The sequence below is a fragment of the Triticum urartu genome, chromosome 7A, assembly GCF_056163025.1.
Source record: "Triticum urartu cultivar PI428250 chromosome 7A, HENAU_Tu73, whole genome shotgun sequence".
Lineage (NCBI taxonomy): Eukaryota > Viridiplantae > Streptophyta > Magnoliopsida > Poales > Poaceae > Triticum > Triticum urartu.
Window position 1 is genome coordinate 220951755 of NC_141879.1, and position 23044 is coordinate 220974798.

General features: G+C 44.7%; 1 protein-coding gene across 1 annotated transcript; it reads left to right on the plus strand.

The window, feature by feature from the left end:
• The first annotated feature begins 3946 nt into the window (after nucleotides 1–3946).
• On the plus strand, nucleotides 3947–21305 carry LOC147959098 (uncharacterized). Its single transcript, XM_087532466.1, has 3 exons — nucleotides 3947–4787; nucleotides 12706–12873; nucleotides 20977–21305. The coding sequence occupies exons 1-3, from the start codon at nucleotides 3947–3949 to the stop codon at nucleotides 21303–21305; spliced, it is 1338 nt and encodes a 445-aa protein (XP_087388592.1).
• Nucleotides 21306–23044: the final 1739 nt, after the last annotated feature.

Genomic DNA, 23044 nt, shown 5'->3' on the forward strand with positions numbered 1-23044 from the left:
GCTCCTGCCAGTAGCCGATAACTTTAACAAAACATGATCATCTCATACAACAATTTATATTTCATCATGTCTTGACCATATCACATCACAACATGCCCTGCAAAAACAAGTTAGACGTCCTCTACTTTGTTGTTGCAAGTTTTACATGGCTGCTACGGGCTGAGCAAGAACCGTTCTTACCTATGCATCAAAACCACAACGATAGTTTGTCAAGTTAGTGCTGTTTTAACCTTCACAAGGACCGGGCGCAGCCACACTCGGTTCAACTAAAGTTGGAGAAACTGACACCCGCTAGCCACATGTGTGCAAAGCACGTCGTAGAACCAGTCTCGCGTAAGCGTATGCGTAATGTTGGTCCGGGCCGCTTCATCCAACAATACCGCCGAACCAAAGTATGACATGCTGGTAAGCAGTATGACTTGTATCGCCCACAAGTCACTTGTGTTCTACTCGTGCATATAACATCTACGCAATAACCTGGCTCGGATGCCACTGTTGGGGAACGTAGTAATTTCAAAAAAAATCCTATGCACACGAAAGATCATGGTGATGCATAGCAATGAGAGGGGAGAGTGTGTCTACGTACCCTCGTAGACCGACAGCGGAAGCGTTAGCACAACGCGGTTGATGTAGTCATACGTCTTCACGATCCGACCGATCAAGTACCAAACGCACGACACCTCCGATTTCCGCACACATTCAACTCGATGACGTCCGTCGAACTCCGGTCCAGCCGAGCTTTGAGGGAGAGTTCCGTTAGCACGATGGTGTGGTGACGATGATGATGTTCTATCGATGCAGGGCTTCGCCTAAGCACCGTATGATATTATCGAGGTGGATTATGGTGGAGGGGGGCACCGCACACGGCTAAGAGATCCAAGAGATCAATTGTTGTGTCTCCAAGGGGTGCCTCCCTCCCCGTATATAAAGGAGTGGAGGAGGGGAAGGGGGCCGGCCACCCTAGGCGAGCCCCATGAGGAGTAGGAGAGGAGAGGGAAGGAGAGAGAGGGGGAAAGGAAAGGGGGGTGCCCCCCTGAAGGAAATATGCCCAAGAGGCAATAATAAAGTTATTATTTATTTCCTTATAATCATGATAAATGTTTATTATTCATGCTAGAATTGTATTAACCGGAAACATAATACATGTGTGAATACATAGACAAACAAAGTGTCACTAGTATGCCTCTACTTGACTAGCTCGTTAATCAAAGATGGTTATGTTTCCTAACCATGAACAATGAGTTGTTATTTGATTAATGGGATCACATCATTAAGAGAATGATCTGATTGACATGACCCATTCCATTAGCTTAGCACCCGATCGTTTAGTATGTTGCTATTGCTTTCTTCATGACTTATACATGTTCCTATAACTATGAGATTATGCAACTCCCGTTTACCGGAGGAACACTTTGGGTACTACCAAACGTCACAACGTAACTGGGTGATTATAAAGGAGTACTACAGGTGTCTCCAAAGGTACATGTTGGGTTGGCGTATTTCGAGATTAGGTTTTGTCACTCCGATTGTCGGAGAGGTATCTCTGGGCCCTCTCGGTAATGCACATCACTTAAGCCTTGCAAGCATTGCAACTAAATGAGTTAGTTGCGGGATGATGTATTATAGAACGAGTAAAGAGACTTGCCGGTAACAAGATTGAACTAGGTATAGGAATACCGACGATCGAATCTCGGGCAAGTAACATACCAATGACAAAGGGAACAACGTATGTTGTTATGCGGTATGACCGATAAAGATCTTCGTAGAATATGTAGGAGCCAATATGGGCATCCAGGTCCCGCTATTGGTTATTGACCGGAGACGTGTCTCGGTCATGTCTACATTGTTCTCGAACCCGTAGGGTCCGCACGCTTAAGGTTACGATGATAGTTATATTATGAGTTTATGCATTTTGATGTGCCGAAGGTTGTTCGGAGTCCCGGATGTGATCACGGACATGAAGAGGAGTCTCGAAATGGTCGAGACATAAAGATTGATATATTGGAAGCCTATGTTTGGATATCGGAAGTGTTCCGGGTGAAATCGGGATTTTACCGGAGTACCGGGAAGGTTACCGGAACCCCCCGGGAGCTAAATGGGCCATGATGGGCCTTAGTGGAAAAGAGAAGAGGCAGCCCTACATGGGCTGCGCGCCTCCCCCTTCCCCTAGTCCTATTAGGACTAGGAGAGGTGGCCGGCCCCCTCCTTCTCTTTTCCCCCTCCGCGAATCCTATTCCAACTAGGATTGGGGGGGGGGGGAATCCTACTCCCAGAGGGAGTAGGACTCTCCTGGCGCACCCCTTGTGGCCGGCCAGCCTCCCCCCCTTTGGTCCTTTATATACTGAGGTAGAGGCACCCTAGAACACACGAGTTGATCCACGTGATCTATTCCTTAGCCGTGTGCGGTGCCCCCAGCCACCATATTCCTCGATAATACTATAGCGGAGTTTAGGCGAAGCCCTGCTGCTGTAGTGCATCAAGATCGTCACCACGCCGTCGTGCTGACGGAACTCTTCCCCGACACTTTGCTGGATTGGATTCTGGGGATCGTCATCGAGCTGAACGTGTACTTCCTCTATGTTGCGTCAACGCTTCCGCAGTCGGTCTGCGTGGGTACATAGACAACACTCTCCCCTCTCGTTGCTATGCATCACATGATCTTGCGTGTGCGTAGGAAATTTTTTGAAATTACTACGAAACCCAACAGTGGCATCCGAGCCTAGGTTATTTATGTTGATGTTATATGCACGAGTAGAACACAAGTGAGTTGTGGGCGATATAAGTCATACTGCCTACCAGCATGTCATACTTTGGTTCGGCGGCATTGTTGGACGAGACGACCCGGACCAACATTACGCGTACGCTTACGCGAGACCGGTTTCCCCGACGTGCTTTGCACATAGGTGGCTTGCGGGCGACAGTCTCACCAACTTTAGTTGAACCAAGTGTGGCTACGCCCGGTCCTTGCGAAGGTTAAAACGGAGTCTATTTGACAAACTATCGTTGTGGTTTTGATGCGTAGGTGAGATTGGTTCTTGCTTAAGCCCGTAGCAGCCACGTAAAATTTGCAACAACAAAGTAGAGGACGTCTAACTTGTTTTTGCAGGGCATGTTGTGATGTGATATGGTCAAGGCATGATGCTGAATTTTATTGTATGAGATGATCATGTTTTGTAACCGAGTTATCGGCAACTGGCAGGAGCCATATGGTTGTCGTTTTTATTGTATGCAATGCAATCGCGATGTAATGCTTTACTTTTATCACTAAGCGGTAGCGATAGTCGTAGAAGCATAAACTTGGCGAGACGACAACGATGCTACGATGGAGATCAAGGTGTCACGCCGGTGAAGATGGTGATCACGACGGTGCTTCGGAGATGGAGATCACAAGCACAAGATGATGATGGCCATATCATATCACTTATATTGATTGCATGTGATGTTTATCCTTTTATGCATCTTATCCTGCTTTGATTGACGGTAGCATTATAAGATGATCTCTCACTAAATTATCAAGAAGTGTTCTCCCTGAGTATGCACCGTTGCGAAAGTTCTTCGTGCTGAGACACCACGTGATGATCGGGTGTGATAGGTTCTACATTCAAATACAACGGGTGCAAAACAGTTGCACACGCGGAATACTCAGGTTATACTTGACGAGCCAAGCATATACAGATATGGCCTCGGAACACGGAGACCGAAAGGTCGAGCGTGAATCATATAGTAGATATGATCAACATAACGATGTTCACCATTGAAAACTACTCCATCTCACGTGATGATCGGTTATGGTTTAGTTGATTTGGATCACGTAATCACTTAGAGGATTAGAGGGATGTCTATCTAAGTGGGAGTTCTTTAATTAATTTGATTAACTGAACTTAAATTTATCATGAAACTTAGTACGTGATTAGTATCTTGCTTGTTTATGTTTGGTTGTAGATAGATGGCTCGTGCTGTTGTTCCGTTGAATTTTAATGCGTTCCTTGAGAAAGCAAAGTTGAAAGATGATGGTAGCAATTACACGGACTGGGTCCGTAACTTGAGGATTATCCTCATTGCTGCAGAGAAGAATTACGTCCTGGAAGCACCGCTGGGTGCCAGGCCTGCTGCAGGAGCAACACCGGATGTTATGAACGTCTGGCAGAGCAAAGCTGATGACTACTCGATAGTTCAGTGTGCCATGCTTTACGGCTTAGAATCGGGACTTCAACGACGTTTTGAACGTCATGGAGCATATGAGATGTTCCAGGAGTTGAAGTTAATATTTCAAGCAAATGCCCGGATTGAGAGATATGAAGTCTCCAATAAGTTCTATAGCTGCAAGATGGAGGAGAGTAGTTCTGTCAGTGAGCATATACTCAAAATGTCTGGGTATAATAATCACTTGATTCAATTGGGAGTTAATCTTCCAGATGATTGCGTCATTGACAGAATTCTTCAATCACTGCCACCAAGCTACAAGAGCTTCGTGATGAACTATAATATGCAAGGGATGAACAAGACTATTCCCGAGCTCTTCGCAATGCTGAAAGCTGCGGAGGTAGAAATCAAGAAGGAGCATCAAGTGTTGATGGTCAACAAGACCACTAGTTTCAAGAAAAAGGGCAAAGGGCAGAAAAAGGGGAACTACAAAAAGAACGGCAAGCAAGTTGCTACTCAAGAGAAGAAACCCAAACCTGGACCTAAGCCTGAAACTGAGTGCTTCTATTGCAAGCAGACTGGTCACTGGAAGCAGAACTGCCCCAAGTATTTGGCGGATAAGAAGGATGGCAAGGTGAACAAAGGTATATGTGATATACATGTTATTGATGTGTACCTTACTAATGCTCGCAGTAGCACCTGGGTATTTGATACTGGTTCTGTTGCTAATATTTGCAACTCGAAACAGGGACTACGGATTAAGCGAAGATTGGTTAAGGACGAGGTGACGATGCGTGTGGGAAACGGTTCCAAAGTCGATGTGATCGCGGTCGGCACGCTACCTCTACATCTACCTTCGGGATTAGTATTAGACCTAAATAATTGTTATTTGGTGCCAGCGTTGAGCATGAACATTATATCTAGATCTTGTTTAATGCGAGACGGTTATTCATTTAAATCAGAGAATAATGGTTGTTCTATTTATATGAGTAATATCTTTTATGGTCATGCACCCTTGAAGAGTGATCTATTCTTATTGAATCTCGATAGTAGTAATACACATATTCATAATGTTGAAACCAAAAGATGCAGAGTTGATAATGATAGTGCAACTTATTTGTAGCACTGCCGTTTAGGTCATATTGGTGTAAAGCGCATGAAGAAACTCCATACTGATGGACTTTTGGAACCACTTGATTATGAATCACTTGGTACTTGCGAACCGTGCCTCATGGGCAAGATGACCAAAACACCGTTCTCCGGTACTATGGAGAGAGCAACAGATTGATGGAAATCATACAAACAGATGTATGGGGTCCAATGAATATTGAGGCTCGTGGCGGATATCGTTATTTTCTCACCTTCACAGATGATTTAAGCAGATATGGGTATATCTACTTAATGAAACATAAGTCTGAAACATTTGAAAAGTTCAAGGAATTTCAGAGTGAAGTTGAAAATCATCGTAACAAGAAAATAAAGTTTCTACGATCTGATCGTGGAGGAGAATATTTGAGTTACGAGTTTGGTGTACATTTGAAAAATTGTGGAATAGTTTCGCAACTCACGCCACCCGGAACACCTCAGCATAATGGTGTGTCCGAACGTCGTAATCGTACTTTACTGGATATGGTGCGATCTATGATGTCTCTTACTGATTTACTGCTATCGTTTTGGGGATACGCTCTAGAGACGGCCGCATTCACGTTGAATAGGGCACCATCAAAATCCGTTGAGACGACACCTTATGAACTGTGGTTTGGCAAGAAACCAAAGTTGTCGTTTCTAAAAGTTTGGGGCTGCGATGCTTATGTGAAAAAGCTTCAACCTGATAAGCTCGAACCCAAATCGGAGAAATGTGTCTTCATAGGATATCCAAAGGAAACTATTGGATACACCTTCTATCACAGATCCGAAGGCAAGAATTTTGTTGCTAAATTCAGAAACTTTCTAGAGAAGGAGTTTCTCTCGAAAGAAGTGAGTGGGAGGAAAGTAGAACTTGATGAGGTAACTGTACCTGCTCCCTTATTGGAAAGTAGTACATCACAGAAAACTGTTCCTGTGACACCTACACCAGTTAGTGAGGAAGTTAATGATAATGATCATGAAACTTCAGAACAAGATACTACTGAACCTCGTAGATCAACCAGAGTAAGATCCGCGCCAGAGTGGTATGGTAATCCCGTTTTGGAAGTCATGATGCTTGATCATGATGAACCTACGAACTATGAAGAAGCAATGGTGAGCCCAGATTCCGCAAAGTGGCTTGAAGCCATGAAATCTGAGATGGGATCCATGTATGAGAACAAAGTATGGACTTTGGTTGACTTGCCCGATGATCGGCAAGCAATTGAGAATAAATGGATCTTCAAGAAGAAGACTGACGCTGACGGTAATATTACTGTCTACAAAGCTCGACTTGTCGCAAAAGGTTTTCGGCAAGTTCAAGGGATTGACTATGATGAGACCTTCTCACCCATAGCGATGCTTAAGTCTGTCCGAATCATGTTAGCAATTGCCGCATTTTATGATTATGAAATTTGGCAGATGGATGTCAAAACTGCATTCCTGAATGGATTTCTGGAAGAAGAGTTGTATATGATGCAACCAGAAGGTTTTGTCGATCCAAAGGGAGCTAACAAAGTGTGCAAGCTCCAGCGATCCATTTATGGACTGGTGCAAGCCTCTCGGAGTTGGAATAAACGTTTTGATAGTGTGATCAAAGCATTTGGTTTTATACAGACTTTTGGAGAAGCCTGTATTTACAAGAAAGTGAGTGGGAGCTCTGTAGCATTTCTGATATTATATGTGGATGACATATTATTAATTGGAAATGATATAGAATTTCTGGATAGCATAAAGGGATACTTGAATAAGAGTTTTTCAATGAAAGACCTCGGTGAAGCTACTTACATTAAGAACTATAGAGATAGATCAAGACGCTTAATTGGACTTTCACAAACAACATACCTTGACAAAATTTTGAAGAAGTTCAAAATGGATCAAGTAAAGAAAGGGTTCTTGCCTGTGTTACAAGGTGTGAAATTGAGTAAGACTCAATGCCCGACCACTGCAGAAGGTAGAGAGAATATGAAAGATGTTCCCTATGCATCAGCGATAGGATCTATCATGTATGCAATGCTGTGTACCAGACCTGATGTATGCCTTGCTATAAGTCTAGCAGGGAGGTACCAAAGTAATCCAGGAGTGGATCACTGGACAGCGGTCAAGAACATCCTGAAATACCTGAAAAGGACTAAGGATATGCTTCTCGTATATGGAGGTGACAAAGAGCTCGTCGTAAATGGTTACGTTGATGCAAGCTTTGACACTGATCCGGACGATTCTAAATCGCAAACCGGATACGTGTTTACATTAAACGGTGGAGCTGTCAGTTGGTGCAGTTCTAAACAAAGCGTTGTAGCGGGATCTACATGTGAAGCGGAGTACATAGCTGCTTCGGAAGCAGCAAATGAAGGAGTCTGGATGAAGGAGTTCATATCCGATCTAGGTGTCATACCTAGTGCACCGGGTCCAATGAAAATCTTTTGTGACAATACTGGTGCAATTGCCTTGGCAAAGGAATCCAGATTTCACAAGAGAACCAAACACATCAAGAGACGCTTCAATTCCATCCGGGATCTAGTCCAGGTGGGAGACATAGAGATTTGCAAGATACATACGGATCTGAATGTTGCAGACCCGTTGACTAAACCTCTTCCACGAGCAAAACATGATCAGCACCAAGGCTCCATGGGTGTTAGAATCATTACTGTGTAATCTAGATTATTGACTCTAGTGCAAGTGGGAGACTGAAGGAAATATGCCCTAGAGGCAATAATAAAGTTATTATTTATTTCCTTATAATCATGATAAATGTTTATTATTCATGCTAGAATTGTATTAACCGGAAACATAATACATGTGTGAATACATAGACAAACAAAGTGTCACTAGTATGCCTCTACTTGACTAGCTCGTTAATCAAAGATGGTTATGTTTCCTAACCATGAACAATGAGTTGTTATTTGATTAACGGGATCACATCATTAAGAGAATGATCTGATTGACATGACCCATTCCATTAGCTTAGCACCCGATCGTTTAGTATGTTGCTATTGCTTTCTTCATGACTTATACATGTCCCTATAATTATGAGATTATGCAACTCCCGTTTACCGGAGGAACACTTTGGGTACTACCAAACGTCACAACGTAACTGGGTGATTATAAAGGAGTACTACAGGTGTCTCCAAAGGTACATGTTGGGTTGGCCTATTTCGAGATTAGGTTTTGTCACTCCGATTGTCGGCGAGGTATCTCTGGGCCCTCTCGGTAATGCACATCACTTAAGCCTTGCAAGCATTGCAACTAAATGAGTTAGTTGCGGGATGATGTATTACAGAACGAGTAAAGAGACTTGCCGGTAACGAGATTGAACTAGGTATTGAGATACCGACGATCGAATCTCAGGCAAGTAACATACCGATGACAAAGGGAACAACGTATGTTGTTATGCGGTCTGACCGATAAAGATCTTTGTAGAATATGTAGGAGCCAATATGGGCATCCAGGTCCCGCTATTGGTTATTGACCAGAGACGTGTCTCGGTCATGTCTACATTGTTCTCGAACCCGTAGGGTCCGCACGCTTAAGGTTACGATGACAGTTATATTATGAGTTTATGCATTTTGATGTACCGAAGGTTGTTCGGAGTCCCGGATGTGATCACGGACATGACGAGGAGTCTCGAAATGGTCGAGACATAAAGATTGATATATTGGAAGCCTATGTTTGGATATCGGAAGTGTTCCGGGTGAAATCAGGATTTTACCGGAGTACCGGGAAGGTTACCGGAACCCCCCCGGGAGCTAAATGGGCCATGATGGGCCTTAGTGGAAAAGAGAAGAGGCAGCCCTACATGGGCTGCGCGCCTCCCCCTTCCCCTAGTCCTATTAGGACTAGGAGAGGTGGCCGGCCCCCTCCTTCTCTTTTCCCCCTCCGCGAATCCTATTCCAACTAGGATTGGGGGGGGGGGAATCCTACTCCCAGAGGGAGTAGGACTCTCCTGGCGCACCCCATGTGGCCGGCCAGCCTCCCCCCTTTGGTCCTTTATATACTGAGGTAGAGGCACCCTAGAACACACAAGTTGATCCACGTGATCTATTCCTTAGCCGTGTGCGGTGCCCCCAGCCACCATATTCCTCGATAATACTGTAGCGGAGTTTAGGCGAAGCCCTGCTGCTGTAGTGCATCAAGATCGTCACCACGCTGTCGTGCTGACGGAACTCTTCCCCGACACTTTGGTGGATCGGAGTCCGGGGATCGTCATCGAGCTGAACGTGTGCTCGAACTCGGAGGTGCCGTAGTTTCGGTACTTGATCGGTTGGATCGTGAAGACGTACGACTACTTCCTCTACGTTGCGTCAACGCTTCCGCAGTCGGTCTGCGTGGGTACATAGACAACACTCTCCCCTCTCGTTGCTATGCATCACATGATCTTGCGTGTGCGTAGGAAAACTTTTGAAATTACTACGAAACCCAACACCCCCCCTCCTTGTCCAATTTGGACTGGGGGGAAGGGGGCACTCGGCTGCCCTTGGACGCCCCTCCTCTTCTCCACTAGGGCCCAATAGGCCCATTAGTCTCCCCGGGGGGTTCCGGTAACCCCCCTGTACTCCGGTATATGCGTGAAACTCCCCGAAACCATTCCGGTGTCCGAACATAGTCATCCAATATATCGGTCTTTATGTCTCGACCATTTCAAGACTCCTCTTCATGTCCGTGATCACATCCGGGACTCCGACTACCTTCGGTACATCAAAACACATAAACTCATATTATAACCGTCATCGAACTTTAAGCATGCGGACCCTACGGGTTCGAGAACTATGTAGACATGACCAAGACACGCCTCCGGTCAATAACTAATAGCGGAACCTGGATGCTCATATTGGCTCCCACATATTCTACGAAGATCTTTATCGGTCAAACCGCATAACAACATACGTTGTTCCCTTTGTCATCGGTATATTACTTGCCCGAGATTCGATCGTCGGTATCACAATACCTACTTTAATCTCATTACCGGCAAGTCTCTTTACTCGTTCCGTAATGCATCATCCTGCAACTAACTCATTAGTTGCAATGCTTGTAAGGCTTATAGTGATGTGCATTACCGAGTGGGCCCAGAGATACCTCTCTGACAATCGAAGTGACAAATCCTAATCTCGAAATACGCCAACCCAACAAGTACCTTCGGAGACACCTGTAGAGCACCTTTATAATCACCCAGTTACGTTGTGACGTTTGGTAGCACAGAAAGTGTTCCTCCGATAAACGGGAGTTGAATAATCTCATAGTCATAGGAACTTGTATAAGTCATGAAGAAAGTAATAGCAACATACTAAACGATCAAGTGCTAAGCTAACGGAATGGGTCAAGTCAATCACATCATTCCCCTAATGATGTGATCCCGTTAATCAAATGACAACTCATGTCTATGGCTAGGAAACATAACCATCTTTGATCAACGAGCTAGTCAAGTAGAGGCATACTAGTGACACTTTGTTTGTCTATGTATTCACACATGTACTAAGTTTCCGTTTAATACAATTCTAGCATGAATAATAAACATTTATCATGATATAAGGAAATATAAATAACAACTTTATTATTGCCTCTAGGGCATATTTCCTTCATCTAGCGGGTGTCTGTTTCTCCAACTTTTTGAATCAAGTTTGACTACGCCCGGTCCTTGTTGAAGGTTAAAACAGCACACTTGATGAAAAATCGTTGTGATTTTGATTCATAGGTAAGAACGGTTCTTGCTAGAAGCCCGTAGCAGCCACGTAAAAGTTGCAACAACAAATTAGAGGACGTCTAACTTGTTTTTGCAGGGCTTGTTGTGATGTGATATGGTCAAGACGTGATGATATATAAATTGTTGTATGAGATGATCATGTTCTATAAAAGTTATCGGCAACTGGCAGGAGCCTTATGGTTTTCGCTTTATTGTATGAAATGCAATCGCCATGTTATTACTTTACTTTAACACTAGGTGGTAGCGATAGTCGTGGAAGCAATAGTTGGCGAGATGACAACGATGCTACGATGAAGATCAAGGTGTCAAGCCGGTGATAATGGTGATCATGACGTTGCTTTGGAGATGGAGATTAAAGGCACAAGATGATGATGGCCATATCATATCACTTTTTTTGATTGCATGTGATGTTTATCCTTTATGCATCTTATTTTGCTTAGTACGGCGGTAGCATTATAAGATGATCCCTCACTAAATTTCAAGGTATAAGTGTTCTCCCTGAGTATGCACCGTTGCTACAGTTCATCGTGCCGAGACACCACGTGATGATCGGGTGTGATAAGCTCTACGTTCACATCCAACGGGTGCAAGCCAGTTTTGCACACGCAGAATACTTGGGTTAAACTTGACGAGCCTAGCATATGTATATATGGCCTTGAAACACTGAGACCGAAAGGTTGAGCGTGAATCATATAGTAGATATGATCAACATAGTGATGTTCACCATTGAAAACTACTCCATCTCACGTGATGATCGAACATGGTTTAGTTGATATGGATCACGTGATCATTTAGATGACTAGAGGGATGTCTATCTAAGTGAGAGTTCTTCAGTAATATGATTAATTGAACTTTAATTTATCATGAACTTAGTACCTGATAGTATTTTGTATGTCTATGTTGTTGTAGATCAATGGCCCGTGCTACCGTTCCTTTGAATTTTAATGCGTTTCTAGAGAAATCTAAGTCAAAAGATGATGGTAGCAACTACACGGACTATGTCCGTAACTTGAGGATTATCCTCACTACTGCACAGAAGAATTATGTTCTGGAAGCACCGTTAGGTGCAAGACCCTGTACAGGAGCAATTCCAGACGTTATGAATGCCTGGCAGAGCAAAGCCGATGACTACTCGATAGTTCAGTGTGCCATGCTTTACGGCTTAGAATCGGGACTTCAACGAAGTTTTGAACGTCATGGAGCATATGATATGCTCTAGGAGTTGAAGTTAATATTTCAAGAAAATGCCTGGATTGAGAGATATGAAGTATCCAATAAGTTCTACAGTTGCAAAATGGAGGAGAATAGTTCTATTAGTGAACATATACTCAAAATGTCTGGGTACCACAACCACTTGACTCAACTGGGAGTTAATCTTCCTGATGACAGTGTCATTGACAGAGTTCTTCAATCACTTCCACCAAGCTACAAAAGCTTCGTGATGAACTATAATATGCAAGGGATGGATAAGACAATTCCCGAGCTCTTCGTGATGCTAAAGGCTGTGGAGGTAGAAATCAAGGAGCATCAAGTGTTGATGGTTAACAAGAACACTAGTTTCAAGAAGAAGGGCAAAGGGAAGATGGAGAACTTAAAGAAGAACGGCAAGCAAGTTGCTGCTCAAGTGAAGAAGCCCAAGTCTGGACCTAAGCCTAAGACTGAGTGCTTCTACTGCAAAGGGACTGGTCACTGGAAGCGGAACTACCCCAAGTATTTGGCGGATAAGAAGGATGGCAAAGTGAAAGGTATATTTGATATACATGTTATTGATGTGTACCTTACTAATGCTCGTAGTAGCGCCTGGGTATTTGATACTAGTTCTGTTGCTCATATTTGCAACTCGAAACAGGGGCTACGGATTAAGCGAAGATTGGCTAAGGACGAGGTGGCGATGCGCGTAGGAAATGGTTCCAAAGTCGATGTGATCACCATCGTCACGCTACCTCTACATCTACCTTCGGGATTAGTTTTAGACGTGAATAATTTTTAATTAGTGCCAGCGTTAAGCATGAACATTATATCTAGATCTTGTTTGATGCGAGATGGTTATTCATTTAAAGCAGAGAATAATGGTTGTTCTATTTATATGAGTAATATCTTTTATGGTCATGCACCCTTGATGAGTGGTCTATTTTTGTTGAATATCGATAGTAGTGATACACATATTCATAGCATTGAAGCCAAAAGATATAAGTTTAATAATGATAGTGCAACTTATTTGTGGCACTACCGTTTAGGTCATATTGGTGTAAAGCGCATGAAGAAACTCCATGTTGATGGGCTTTGGAATCACTTGATTATGAATCACTTGATGCTTGCGAACCATGCCTCATGGGCAAGATGACTAAAACTCCGTTCTCCGAAACAATGGAGCGAGCAAAACACTTACTGGAAATAATATATACTGATGTATGCGGTCTGATGAGTGTTGAGGCTCACGGCGGGTATCGTTATTTTCTGACCTTCATAGATGATTTGGAGCAGATATGGGTATATCTACTTGATGAAACGTAAGTCTGAAACATTTGAAAAGTTCAAAGAATTTCAGAGTGAAGTGGAAAATCATCGTAACAAGAAAATAAAGTTTCTACGATCTGATCGTGGAGGTGAATATTTAAGTTACGAGTTTGGTCTTCATTTGAAACAATGTGGAATAGTTTCACAACTCACGCCACCTGAAACACCACAGCGTGATGGTGTATCTGAACATTGTAATCGTACTTTATTAGATATGGTGCGATCTATGATGTCTCTTACTGATTTACCGCTATCGTTTTGGGGTTATGCTTTAGAGACGACTGCATTCATGTTAAATAGGGCACCATCTAAATCCGTTGAGACGACACCATATGAACTGTGGTTTGGCAAGAAACCCAATTTGTCGTTTCGTAAAGTTTGGGGTTGTGATGCTTATGTGAAAAAGCTTCAACCTGATAAGCTCGAACCCAAATCGGAGAAATGTGTCTTCATAGGATACCCAAAGGAGACTGTTGGGTACATCTTCTAGCACAGATCCAAAGGCAAGATATTCATTGCTAAGAATGGATCCTTTCTAGAGAAGGAGTTTGTCTCGAAAGAAGTGAGTGGGAGGAAAGTAGAACTTGATGAGGTAATTGTACCTGCTCTCTTATTGGAAATTAGTACATCACAGAAATCAGTTCCAGTGATTCATACACCAATTAGTGAGGAAGCTAATGATGATGATCACGAAACTTGTGATCAAGTTTCTACCGAACCTCGTAGGTCAACCAGAGTAAGATCCGTGCCAGAGTGGTACGATAATACTATTCTGGAAGTCATGTTACTTGACCATGACGAACCTACGAACTATGAGGAAGCGATGATGAGCCCAGATTCCGCGAAATGGCTTAAGGCCAAGAAATCTGAGATGGGATCCATGTATGAGAACAAAGTGTGGACTTTGCTTGACTTGCCCGATGATCGGCAAGCCATAGAGAATAAATGGATCTTCAAGAAGAAGACTGACGCTGCCGGTAATGTTACTGTCTACAAAGCTTGACTTGTTGCAAAAGGTTTTCGACAAGCTCAAGGAGTTGACTACGATGAGACCTTCTCACCTGTAGTGATGCTTAAGTCTGTCCGAATCATCTTAGCAATTGGTGCATTTTATGATTATGAAATTTGGCAAATGGATGTCAAAATTTCATTCCTTAATGGATATCTTAAAGAAGAGTTGTATATGATGCAACCAGAAGGTTTTGTCGATCCAAAAGGTGCTAACAAAGTGTGCAAGCTCCAGCGATCCATTTATGGACTGGTGCAAGCCTCTCGGAGTTGGAATATACGCTTTGATAGTGTGATCAAAGCATATGGTTTTATACAGACTATTGGAGAAGTCTGTATTTACAAGAAAGTGAGTGGGAGCTCTGTAGCATTTCTGATATTATATGTGGATGATATATTGTTGATCGGAAATGATACTGAATTTCTGATGAGCATAAAAGGATACTTGAATAAGAATTTTTCCATGAAAGACCTCGATGAAGCTGCTTATATATTGGGCATCAAGATCTATAGAGATAGATCAAGATGCTTAATTGGACTTTCACAAAGCACATACCTTCATAAAATTTTGAAGAAGTTCAAAATGGATCAAGCAAAGAAAGGGTTCTTGCTTGTGTTACAAGGTGTGAAGTTGAGTCAAACTCAATGCCCGACCACTGCAGAAGATAGATAGAAAATGAAAGTCATTCCCTATGCCTCAGCCATATGTTCTATCATGTATGAAATGTTGTGTACTAGACCTGATGTGTGCCTTGCTATTAGTTTAGTAGGGAGTTACCAAAGTAATCTAGGAGTGGATCACTGGACAACGGTCAAGAACATCCTGAAATACCTGAAAATGACTAAGGATATGTTTCTCGTTTATGGAGGTGACAAAGAGCTCGTCGTAAATGGTTACGTCAATGCAAGCTTTGACACTGATCCGGATGACTCTAAGTCACAAACTGGATACATATTGAATGGTGGAGCCGTCAGTTGGTGCAGTTCTAAGCACAACGTCGTGGCGGGATCTACGTGTGAAGTGGAGTACGTAGCTGCTTCGGAAGCAGAAAATGAAGGAGTCGGGATGAAGGAGTTCATATCCGTTCTAGGTGTAATACCTAGTGCATCGGGTCCAATGAAAATCTTTTGTGACAATATTGGTGCAATTGCCTTGGCAAAGGAATCCAGATTTCACAAGAGAACCAAGCACATCAAGAGATGCTTCAATTCCATCCGTGATCAAGTCAAGGAGGGAGACATAGAGATTTGCAAGATACATATGGATCTGAATGTTGCAGACCCGTTGACTAAGCCTCTCTCACGAGCAAAACATGATCAGTACCAAGACTTCATGGGTGTTAGAATCATTACTGTGTAATCTAGATTATTGACTCTAGTGCAAGTGGGAGACTGAAGGAAATATGCCCTTGAGGCAATAATAAAGTTGTTATTTATATTTCCTTATATCATGATAAATGTTTATTATTCATGCTAGAATTGTATTAACCAGAAACTTAGTACATGTGTGAATACATAGACAAACAGAGTGTCCCTAGTATGCCTCTACTTGACTAGCTCGTTAATCAAAGATGGTTAAGTTTCCTGACCATAGACATGTGTTGTCATTTGATGAACGGCATCACATGATTAGAGACTGATGTGATGGAAAAGACCCATCCATTAGCTTAGCATTATGATCGATTAGTTTTATTGCTATTGCTTTCTTCATGACTTATACATGTTCCTCTGACTATGAGATTATGCAACTCCCGAATACCGGAGGAACACCTTGTGTGCTATCAAACGTCACAACGTAACTGGGTGATTATAAATATGCTCTACACATGTCTCCAATGGTGTTTGTTGAGTTGGCATAGATCAAGATTAGGATTTGTCACTCCGTGTATCGAAGAGGTATCTCTGGGCCCTCTCGGTAATACACATCACTACGAGCCTTGCAAGAAATGTGACTAATGAGTTAGTCACGGGATGATGCATTACGGAACGAGTAAAGAGACTTGCCGGTAATGAGATTGAACTAGGTATGGTGATACCGACAGTCGAATCTCGGGCAAGTAACATACTGATGACGAAGGGAACAATGTATGTTGTTATGTGGTTTGACCGATAAAGATCTTTGTAGAATATGTAGGAGACAATATGAGCCTCTAGGTTCTGCCATTGGTTATTGACCGGAGATGTGTCTCGGTCATGTCTACATTGTTGTCGAACCCGTAGGGTCCGCACACTTAACGTTCGATGACGATTTGTATTATGAGTTTATGTGATTTTATGACCGAATGTTGCTCGAAGTCCTGGATGAGATCACGGACATGACGAGGAGTCTCGAAATGGTCGAGACATAAAGATTGATATATTGGACCATGTTATTCGGACATCGGAAGTGTTCCGGATAGTTTCGGGTAAAACCGAAGTGCCGGAGGGGTTACCGGAACCCCACGGGGAAACTAATGGGCCACCATGGGCCTTGTTGGAGAGAGAGGAGGTGTAACGCCCTCAATGCGGCTATATCTCCCACTTGTCGAAGCACGACTTAGAGGCATAACCGCATTGAAAGCAATGTCGCAAGTGAGGTAATCTTCACACAACCCATGTAATGAATAAGGAAAAGAGATACATGTTGGCTTACAATCGCCACTTCACACAATACATGAATAAAGCATTACAACATCCAGATACAAACAAGGTCCGACTACGGAACCAAAATGAAATAAGACTACCCCAAATGCTACACAGATCCCCGATCGTCCCAACTGGGCTCCACTACTAATCAACTGAAACGAAACAACACAATGAACGAGATCTTCATCGAGCTACTCCTTGATCTCGGTTGCGTCACCTGCACGGTATCATCGGCACCTGCAAGCTGGTTTTGGAAGTAATCTGTGAGTCACGGGGACTCAGCAATCTCACACCCTCGCGATCAAGACTATTTAAGCTTATGGGTAGGGAAAAGGTATGAGGTGGAGCTGCAGCAAGCACTAGCATATATGGTGGCTAACATACGCAAATGAGAGCGAGAAGAGAAGGCAATGCACGGTCGAGAAACTATGATCAAGAAGTGATCCTAGAACAACCTACGATCAAGCATAACTCCAACATCGTGTTCACTTCCCGGACACCACCGGAAAGAGACCATCACGGCTACACACGCGGTTGATGTATATTAGTTAAGATAAGTTTCAGGTTTTCTACAACCGAACCTTAACAAATTCCCATCTGCCCATAACCGCGGGCACGGCTTTCGAAAGTTCACATCCCTGTAGGGGTGTCCCAACTTAGCTGTAACACCCTCGATGCGACTATAGCTCCCACGTGTCGAGGCACGACTTAGAGACATAATCGCATTGAAGGCATATGTCGCAAGTTAGGCAATCTTCACAACATCCCATGTAATATGAATAAAGGGGAGAATACATAGTTGGCTTACACTCGCCACGTCAATCAAGTACATAAATAACATTACATCATCCAAACACTCATGGCCCGACTACGGCGCCAAAATGAAAGAGAACCCAACATGCGACAACGGTCCCAATCACCCCTGACTGGGCACCACTACTGATCATCGGGAAAGGAAACATAGTATCGTTGAGAGTCTTCGTCGAACTCCCACTTGAGCTCATACGCGTCTCCTGGAGCGGAATCATCAGGCCCTGCATCTGGTGTAATAGTAATCTGTGAGCCACAGGGACTCAGCAATCTCGCACCCTCGCGATCAAGACTATTTAAGCTTATAGGCAAGGTAAGGTAAAATATGTGTGGAGCTGCAGCAAGCGACTAGCAAATATCGTGGCTAACTTATTCGCAAAGGAGAGCGAGAAGAGGAGGCAAAGCGCGAGCGAGAAACTAGAGAGCAACCTGCGCAAACATTACTCCAACACCGTGTCCACTTCCCGGACTCCGCCGAGAAGAGGCCATCACGGTAACACACTCAGTTGATTCATTTTAATTGAATTAGGGTTCAAGTTATCTACAACCGGACATTACAAATTCCCATCTGCCCATAACCGCGGGCACGGCTTTCGAAAGTTCAATCCCTGCAGGAGAGTCCCAACTTAGCCCATGACAAGCTCTCACGGTCAACGAAGGAATAGACCTCCTCCCAAGACGTTCCGATCAGACTCGGTTTCTCGGTAATTCAAGACACTTCGACAGGTTAAAACAAAACCAGCAACACCGCCCGAATGTGCCGACAAATCCCGATAGGAGCTGCACATATCTCGTTCTTAGGGCACACTCAGATAGGTCAAGCTACGAGTAAAACCAACCCTCAAATTTCCCCGAGGTGGCCCCGCAGGCTGCCCGGTTCGGACCAACACTCAGAGGGAGCACTGGCCCGGGGGGGTTAAAATAAGATGACCCTTGGGCTCCGGTAACCCAAGGGAAAAAGAGGCTAGGTGGCGAATGGTAAAACCAAGGTTGGGCATTGCTGGAAAAGCTTTAATCAAGGCGAACTATCAAGGGGTTCCCATTATAACCCAACCGCGTAAGGAACGCAAAATCCGGGAACATAACACCGATATTACGGGAACTAGGGCGGCAAGAGTGGAACAAAACACTAGGCGAGAGGCCGAGCCTTCCACCCTTCACCAAGTATATAGATGCATTAATATAACATGGCAATATAATGATATCCCAACAAGTAAATAAAAGATGTTCCAACAAGGAACGGCCTCCAATCTTCACCTGCAACTAGCAACGCTATAAGAGGGGGCTGAGAAAAGCGGTAACATAGCCAATCAACGGTTTGCTAGGACAAGATGGGTTAGAGGTTTGACATGGCAATTTGGGAGGCTTGCAAGCAAGTGGTAGGCATCGTAGCAATGGCATAGCAAAAGAGCGAGCAAACTAGCATAGCAAAGATAGTAGTGATTTCGAGGGTATGATCATCTTGCCTGCACAGTTGTCAGAGTTGACTGGATCCTCAAGAGCAAACTCAACGGGCTCCTCGTTAGCGAACTCGTCTCCCGGCTCTACCCAAACAAGACAAACAAGCAACAAGGATACAATCAACCACGTGCAAACTCAAACAACACGATGCAAAGATGATATGCTATGCGGGATGCGATGCGGGATGCAAAATGCAAGATATGACAGGAAATGCATGAAGCTGGCCTCAACTTGGAATTACAAGGGTGCCACTGGAAAGATGAGATGAAATTGCTTGAAAACGATATAAAGAACGCCGGAATCGGAGTTACGGTTTGGAAATGGCAAGCGTTTCAAAAATGACACCGGTCTGCGATTTACAGCAAGTAGGCACCTAAATGCAATGAGATGAACATGCTACAGCACCCAAACATGACAAAAAAATACATGGCAGGGATGCACACAAGATGCTTAACAAAAGTCTAGCACTGAGCTATGGCCAAATCATCAACTAACAGGTTCAAACAAGCATGGCAAAAACGTAAATGGTAAAACAGATCTCAGACTTAGTGAAATTAACACTTGTCTGGAATTTCAGATCATATAGCCCTCGTCGGAGCAACAAAACAACATGCTACAGGACCTGAACATGACAAAGAAATACATGGCATGGAGCTACTCAACAAGCTTAAAAAAAGTCCCTTAGTGACCTTGAGACAAAAGGGATCACAAAATATACTAACAAGCACACGAACATAGCAAAAACATAATCAATTTTCATACTTAGTGAAAACTGGGACATGCTGAAATATAACTCACGAAGGCATGTATACGAGCTCGATGCACTCACCACGGTGCAAGTCATGGCAAGACAAGCATACATCCCTCAAGAAGGCACAAAATAAAAGCTAGACATGTCAAGAACAATAGCATAGCATGCACGGATCAACTACAATAACATCGGCAAAATCGCAAACAAGTTGACGATCTGCCCAGATTCACAACGAAGCAAAAGTAGAACTCGATTGACTCAAGCTAGGGTGCTCCATAATTGCTAAAAAAGACATGGATGGATAGAGCACTACAATATTAACAAAACTCCCTTGCTGATCATCCTCAATAGAGGCACGGATCACTAGGAAACAACATGAACATATGGCATCATGAGATAAACAATCCCAGGACAATGAAATTACTAAGTCCCTGAAAACAGAATTAGCAAGTGCCTCACTTTGCAAGTTGCACAAGTCACCACACACATCCTAAAAATACATGGGTTGCACCTCTGGAAAGATGACAAAACCCTTAACAAAACATATGAAGAACTCATGGGCATATCATGCGCACATTAATCATGGCAAAAATGACAAAAGTGCTAAACGGAGTAACAGATCTGACAATTAACTCAAGTAGCCCTCTTCTAATAGCATTTCGGGCATCAAGATGAGCTCAAATGAAAATGATGCAATGGAATGAAATGATGTACTCTCTGAGATGAACATCTTGATATGCTATATGCATGAATCGGAGCTACGGAGGCAAAGTTACGGGGCCTCGAACAGGAGCATATGGATCAAGAATTCTGGGACTTAGTGAAAAAAACAACCTAGGTTTCCAGATCTCGCGCACGGGAACCGAGGCAAAATCCGGTGGCACTGTTCACGACGGCGGCGCGGAAGTCGAAGACGGCGGGGACGAGGATGGCGGCCGGCGGAGGCGAGGTCGCCGGCGGCCGGGGCGGCGGAGCAGGGCCCCGCGGCGGCCGGAGCTAGGACCGGCCGGAGCTAGGGGCGACTCCGGCAGGCTCCTGCGGCGGCTCGGGCGGTGCCGGACCAGGGCGGCGCGGCGGGCTGCGGCCAGCCGGCGGCGAGCGGCGCGCGGCGGCTCCGGTCGCCTCGGGCGGCCGGGCGCGAAGAGGAGGGCGGCGCGGCTTCGGTAGGCGGCGGCGGGGCGATTCGGGCCGGGAGGGCCGGATGCGGGCCGCTCCGGGCCGGCGGTGGAGGGAGTGGCGCAGGCCACGTGGCAGCGTCTGACTGGGCGCGGGGGGCGGCGGACGTTGTCCGGGCCGCTCCAGACACGTCCGGCGGCGGCGGATCTGGGATTTTAGGGTTTCGGGGGAGGAGACCTGGGATTTGGAATGGGGGGTCTATTTATAGGCATAGAGGGAGCTAGGAGTGTCCAAATGAGGTGCGGTTTTCGTCCACGGGATCGTGATCGAACGCTCTAGGACATGGAGCAGAGTTAGGTGGGTTTTGGGCCAAATTGGAGGGTTGTTGGGCTCCAACACACACGAGGCCTTTTTGGTCCCTCGGTTAACCGTTGGAGTACCAAACGAAGTCCAAATGGTACGAAACTTGACAGGCGGTCTACCGGTAGTAAACCAAGGCCGCTTGGCAAGTCTCGGTCCAATCCGGAAATGTTTAATCCCCACACACGAAAGAAAGCTAGAAAAGACCATCGGAGGAGAACGAAGCACCGGAATGCAAAACGGACAACGGGGAAAATGCTCGAATGCATGAGACGAACACGTATGCAAATGCAATGCACATGATGACATGATATGAGACGCATGACAACGACAACCACACACGGAGACAAACCCGAACCCGAGGAAATAAATATAACTTAACGCCGGAAACGGCAAGAGTTGGAGTACAAATAGGGAAAGTTACATCCGGGGTGTTACAACACTCCACCACTATGAAAAGATCTCGTCCCGAGATCTAGGACTGAAAGAACGCCGGGTACTCAGAACGGAGGTGATCCTCGCGTTCCCAGGTAGCTTCACGGTCGAAATGGTGTGACCACTTGACTTTGAGAAATTTGATTGACTTGTTGTGAGTCTTGCGTTCAGTCTCTTCAAGAATAGCAACTGGGTGCTCACAATAAGAGAGATCTTCTTGGAGCTCAATGTCCTCGAAGTTGACGGTGCGGTCAGGAGTCTTGAAGCACTTTCGAAGCTGAGAGACATGGAACACGTCATGAAAATTTGCAAAGTTTGAAGGAAGCTCGAGTTGATAGGCGAGGTCGCCTCTCTTGCTGACAATCTTGAAAGGTCCCACGTATCTGGGGGCAAGCTTCCCTTTGATACCGAAGCGACGAGTACCTTTCATAGGAGAGACACGGAGGTAAACATGATCTCCGATCTCGAAAGCCAAATCACGGTGCTTACTATCATAGTAGCTCTTCTGGCGGGATTGGGCTGCTTTGAGGTTGTCACGAATGACTTTGCACATTTCTTCTGCTTCTGTGATTAAGTCATTACCGTGTTCGGACGTCGTCTCGAGGTTATACCTTCGAAGCGTGCATTATTGGAACGGATCGAGTTCGGCGGTAGGGGTACACGTGTCGAAGGGGAAGTAGTTGTTCACGGGGTCATCGTGGGAAGTAGCGGTTCAAGCGATGGTAGTTGAACTTGACGTTTGCGTTATAGGGTCTTCGGCGACGGTCGTCGTACATGGTTCGGACTGGTACTTGCATCTTCGGACTTGTCGGTCTCGATTCTTGCGATGGTAGCGGTATACGTCTCGTGGTACTTGGGTCGTCGTGGAACTTGGCGATAGTAGTGGTACAAGGGTTGTGGCCGGCCTTGGCGGTTCATCACGTAGTCGTAAACATTCTGTAGATATTCATGTCGTCGTAGCTGTTTGGATCTTGGAGCGATGGTAGTTGTTCACT